This window comes from Cicer arietinum, chromosome 5, assembly GCF_000331145.2.
Source record: "Cicer arietinum cultivar CDC Frontier isolate Library 1 chromosome 5, Cicar.CDCFrontier_v2.0, whole genome shotgun sequence".
In the NCBI taxonomy this organism is placed as follows: domain Eukaryota; kingdom Viridiplantae; phylum Streptophyta; class Magnoliopsida; order Fabales; family Fabaceae; genus Cicer; species Cicer arietinum.
This window is the reverse complement of record NC_021164.2, coordinates 48,295,265-48,301,363: the sequence shown is the minus strand read 5'-3', so window position 1 is coordinate 48,301,363 and position 6,099 is coordinate 48,295,265. Positions and strand designations below refer to the sequence as shown.

Sequence of the window (6,099 nt, the reverse complement as noted above, 5' to 3'; positions counted from 1 at the left end):
ATCCAAATATATCCAAAAGACGACTTGCAAAGTTAATGACAAAAGCACTTAGTGATAAGCTCGCAACAACTTGCTTGCTGACCCAACTCCAATTCATTAGCATCCAACTTGTTCGTAATCGTTTAATGAACACAAACGCACATTAAACGAAATTTCCCCAAATCTATATTTCTTACTGCTAAAGCAAATATTAGAAATTTCCCCTATGAGGTGCTGTCGCAATAGTTTTTAAATGCATTAAAATTGTAAAAATATATCTAAATAACAATTATGAGTCATTTTAGTTCTCAAACATATTAATCAATTTAGTTTTTAAATGTACTTTTTTATTGATCCATTATAAAATTACTAATAAAAAAAAATATTTGAGAAGTATGTAATTTTGATACATTTAAAAAATTAATTAATTAAATACAAACAATTTTCATAATTAAAATTGACGTAGTCATATGAGAAAAAAAAACGATGATAAATAAAAATAGACTAAATTACATATGTGGTCCCTTAACTTAATTTCAGGTAACGTTTTAGTCATTTATCTTTTTTTTTTCCCGACTTGGTCCTTTATGTTAATTATAAGTGACAATTTGATGTTTTATGTTTTAAAATTTCAACAATGTTATCCTTTTTTATACAAAAATTCAAAAAAAAAAAAAATTCAATCAAAACTCATAAAATTAATTATATTCTTCAATATAATACAAATTTCATCAAATTCGTAACGCAAATCTTCAAATAAACTCATATTTTTATACTTTATTTGATATTGTTAGGAATAAAGGACTAAATCGAGAAAAAAAAAGATAAATGACTAAAACGTTACTTGAAATTAAGTTAAGGGACCACATATGTAATTTAGCCATAAAAATATTAATGACGAGTAATTGTGTAAGAGATGTTATTTTGACTAAGGAAGAGCACAAATGATTTGATCCAAAATATTAGATGCCTTTAATGGAAGGAGGATGTGTAAAAATTAAACACTTTCATAAATTGGTTTATAAATATAAATTAATTTAATATTTTGAACAAATTTTTAGTTAAAATAGATTTCGACATGGTTCTTCAGAAAAAGAATTTTGAAATTCTTTCAAAGAGTAAATATCGATTTTTTTCGAAAAAAATATCCAGATAAATTTTTTTGATTATTTTTCAAAAACAAAATTCAAAATTCTTTTGGTGAATTTTATTTTTTGGATTTTTCCAGAAAAAAGTTTTTGATTTTTTTTCGAGAAAAATATATATAAAAAATTTTCTAAAAAGTTTTCAAAGAAAAAATGATTTAAAATGGTTTTTTTGATATTTTCTATTTGTTTTTAAGAAAAAATAAATTTCAAAAATTTTCTAAAAGAAACGAAATCTTAATTGAGGTTAATTTTTTTTTTTTTAAATTTTTAAACTAATTTTTAAATTAAATTTAGTTAGTTAAATTATTTTAAATATATAATTTAATTCATGAAATATTTAATTAGTTTCGTCCAATTAACTATATATATTTTATACACTACTGATAGTTTGCCTCACATTATAATCCAGCAATATTATAATTGTAACACTAATCGCAACTGTATTATTGTGCAATTGAAGTTTGTAAATAAGCAACAATTACATAGTAACACATCATACCACAATGGACTGTATTTTCTTTTATGAAAAAAAGACTATTTATTCATTCAAGATACTGATTCAAATTCATCATCCCTAAAAATGAAAATATTAATTTGCGAACATACTAACAACCTCCAAATTAATAACATAAAATATACAATGACTATAAATAATATGATAAAATCAAAATGATCATAATATCTATAACTCCAAATATGCAATCTAGTCACAATACCTATAGTCTTCATGATTTGAATCATATTCAATTTTCTATATCTAGAGTAGCAGAGTTTTTTATCAATTCGATTAATATTAGACAATTTAAATTTAAAATAAATTTATTATTTTAAAATTTAAACTTTTTAAATATAAACTGTTTGATCTTTGATCGAATGGTTAGAGAAACCCCGACTTTAAAATTGTAAACTATAAATATTATATATTATCTCTCATTTATCAAGAAATTGTCAGCAATATCTATAATGTTGTTTCTATTGCTACACCTAGTCCTTAGGCTCAAAGAATGGTTATTAAAAACGAAAATTTATTTTTTTAATTTGGTTGATCTATCATCTAATCCACTTCCACAACCTTCAACTTTTCCTACTATTTTGAATTGTAATTTGGAAGGTAGAAAGTCTCAAACACTAGTTTGTGACATTTATGATATCCTATTAAGGACTCATTCCTTCTTTCCTTATTTCATGTTAGTTTCCTTTGAAGGTGGTAGTATTTTCAGAGCTTTCTTATTACTTTCTTCATGTCCTATATTAATGTTTTTAAGCTATGAACAAAAGCTTAAACTCATGATATTCATCACTTTTTGTGGACTTAAAAAAAAGGACATGGAAATGACTTCAAGAGTAGTTTTACCAAAGTATTACATGGAGAACCTTAACCTTAAGGCTTATGAGGTTTTGGTTTCATTTGGGTGTAGAGTTTTCTTCACTAATGTGCCTAGAGTTATGGTAGAAGGGTTTCTTAAAGAATATTTGAATGGTGATGATGTTATTGGTAGTGAATTGCACACTATTGGATGTTACTTCACTGGTTTTATTTCAAGGAATTGTTTCATTGATAAGCAAAGTGCACTTTTGGATTATTTTGGAGATAGAAAGCCTCATGTAGGAATTAGCAGCACATGTGTCAATGATCATCATTTTATCTCTTTTTGTAAGGTAGTTCTTCTAAACTCAAATACAAATAGAAGCAATCATCTACAGATTAATTAAAAATATTAGGTAACTTTATTTAATTTTTTATGTAATTGAAATAATGATTGTATTATACCTTTCTTTCTTTCTTTTTTCATTTCTAGTTGATTTTATTCATTTCTCATTTTCTCTATTTTTTTCATCACTAAAATTTTGAGAATATAAAATATACAAATATGACATTTGATAGGCTCAAATATTTTTGTAAACTCAAAAGAGCCCATAACTATAACAATGAAGAGGAGAAATGAAGATAATTTTAACTTTTTTATTTATTTAATTTTCTGTAAGATTTTTTTACGAGAATAATAATTGAAGCTTACTTTTGAAATAATATTAAATATGGAAAGATTAATTATAATTTGCTTATATTTTGAGTCCATCAAACATGTCATGACATTTTTTTTTTATACTTATAATTAAGTCTAAAAACATAGAAAAAAGTTTAGTATACACCTAAAAGCCAATTGACAACTTAAGAGAGATAAGAATAAAGATGTGGTGTGATAGATATAATATATTGATAACGTAATAGGAAAAAGAACATAAAAATGAGGTGTTAAGTGGATTTATGAAAATTATAGTGTATGAATATAAAAGTTGAAAAATATATGTGAAGCTAACCAATACTTTCAGCTGTGCCTATTAATTATTAGTATTATGTAACTATAAATTTTCTTACGATATCTTTGATGGAGGGTAATAGTAAGTCTAAAATGATCACAGGAGTGAAATAATGGAGTACATTTTTTTTAATCCTTATCAATATAATACAATTGTATTAATTTCAAATTGAGAATTTTATTTAATTTATCTTCTATTTTCCTACAAATCCCTCAACATACACTAGTCATATATTTAATTTTAGCCAAAGAAAGAGTTTATTTGTTTTAATCAACACATATATATGAGGTCCTGATGATCACAAGACAGAAAAAGGAAAACGAATCAATTGAATCTATAAGCAAAATGAGAAATCCTCACATTAATCCAAATGTATAGTTAATGAGATTTAGTGGACGATTAATCAGTATAATAAAGTATTGCAATTCTTTGATTAATCATCCTTTGAATACAATGAACCATAATCTTGAACGTCGTCAACCATAATTTTTATGTGTATATTTGAACATAAATAAATGTTAACGAATATTATGTATATTTGGACACAATTTGAATATTTCAATAAATTCATGTATATTTGAACATCTAAAAATTATAGTTAATAACCTCAAAATTACAATTAATTATGTTAAGTGAATAATTAATGTGTAGTGACATCGGTTATATTTAATAAACATCCACTGAACATAATTATTCACATATTCAAATAAATTGTGTTACTCATTTGTTGATTATAGTCGATACCATATAACCACTACCTAACTACATTAGTTCAATGAATTGGACACCTTAAATTTCATTTTCCTATTAATGATTCCATCTTATCAACAATAATATCATGATAATGACACAGGAAGCTTATGTGGTGAGCAATGAAATATGTCCAAGCTCAATTATGCCAAGAGAAAAGTATCCAAAACCATTAATATTTCATGATGGAAGACTAGCATTTTTCCCAACACCTTTATCAACTCTCTACATGTTCATGTGGCTACCAATTGGAGTTCCAATATCCATTTATAGAATTCTCCTTGGCTTAATTCTTCATTACAAATGGTCACTTACATTAGTAACATTTAGTGGTATAACTATAAGTCTAAAAACCATTAGTAATACTAAAAAGAAATTAGAACAAAAAAAAGGAGTACTTTATGTTTGTACACATAGGACTTTGGTAGATCCTATTTTTCTTAGCATGAGTTTGAAAAAGCCTTTAACTACTGTTACTTACAGCTTAAGCAAAGTGTCAGAAATCTTATCTCCTATTAGGACAATGAGATTAACAAGGGACAAAGAACAAGATAGGAAAACAATGCAAAGTTTGCTTAGTGAAGGTGATTTGGTTGTGTGTCCTGAAGGAACAACTTGTAGGGAACCTTATTTATTAAGGTTTAGCTCTCTTTTTGCTGAACTTACTGATGAGATTGTTCCTGTGGCTTTACAAGCTAAGGTGTGTTTGTTTTATGGTACCACAGCTAGTGGTCTTAAAAGTTTGGACTCTGTTTTTTTCTTTATGAATCCATGGCCTTGTTATGAAGTTGAAATCCTTGAAAAGGTTCCTAAAGAATTTACTTGTGGTGGGGGAAAGTGTCCTTATGAAGTGGCTAATTATGTACAAAGAGAGTTGGGAAATGCTTTGGGATTTGAGTCTACTAATATTACAAGGAGGGATAAATATATGATGTTGGCTGGAAATGAAGGGGTTGTTCAAAAAGAGAAATGAAAATTTGTGGTGATTGGAGTTTCACATTCAAGATGTATAAATTTGTTTTACTATAAGAATGAAAGGAAAATAGTGTGATCATGTATAAAAAAAATATATAAAAACGATATTTGTTTATTTTGTATCATACATGTACTAAATTGTGGAATGCAATACATATATTTTGTTATAAAAAATAATGTAGTATAAGAATGTTGTACAAAATTCAAATATAATTACTAAAAAAAAAAAATTATTATTTTTTGTCTTAATCTTATAATTTTCAAAGAAAATGACCCTTTAAGTCCAAAGAAAATAAAAAACTGACCTTTATAATTTAAAGATTTATTAGGAAGTAAATAAAGTGTGGCCATAAATTATTTTAATATGAGATTTGATGGAGAATTGACACATAACATAATAAAAAACAATACACAATACGTAGTGGATATAAAATCCTCCCAACTTACAAGAATTCGTGAGAAACATCAATAAATATATAGTAGTAAATTGATCAAATAAAAATCCGTAAAGAATATTGATATTTTTACGTATAAAATCCCTCAATGCAGGGGTAAAAACTACGGGTCGTTTGAACCAAATAAATAATTTCATTATAATCAAATAAAGGTACAAGAGAGTCTCAGATTCGACGATTGAAAACGAAGAACTGTATGTTGCGAACTTTATATCCAAATATCAGCTCGATCCAACGGTGAACGAATGGTGAATCGATGTTTTACCGAGACTAGTTTGACAAAATCGAGAATATATATTTCTCTCTTCTCTTTTCTCTTTTGGTGGTTGCCTTTTTCTCAATAATACTCTCTCTCTCTCTCTCTCTCTCTCTCTCTCTCTCTCTCTCTCTCTCTCTCTCTCTCTCTCTCTCTCGACCCTAGTAAGACCTCTCTCCACTTGAATAAGTGAGACACATAATGTGCTACAACATTT

The 6,099-nt window shown here is 26.4% G+C and overlaps 1 protein-coding gene across 2 annotated transcripts; it reads left to right on the top strand.

Annotated features, from left to right (window-relative positions):
* The first annotated feature begins 2,052 nt into the window (after window positions 1–2,052).
* On the top strand, window positions 2,053–5,293 carry LOC101500522 (glycerol-3-phosphate acyltransferase 1-like). Of its 2 annotated transcripts, XM_027331178.2 has the most exons (3): window positions 2,053–2,786; window positions 4,300–4,355; window positions 4,680–5,293. In XM_027331178.2, the coding sequence occupies exons 1-3, from the start codon at window positions 2,091–2,093 to the stop codon at window positions 5,167–5,169; spliced, it is 1,242 nt and encodes a 413-aa protein (XP_027186979.1). In that variant the 5' UTR covers window positions 2,053–2,090; the 3' UTR covers window positions 5,170–5,293. The 2 variants fall into 2 exon arrangements, with proteins under 2 accessions (XP_027186979.1, XP_004516467.1); XM_004516410.4 differs by having other exon boundaries at window positions 4,300–5,293.
* Window positions 5,294–6,099: the final 806 nt, after the last annotated feature.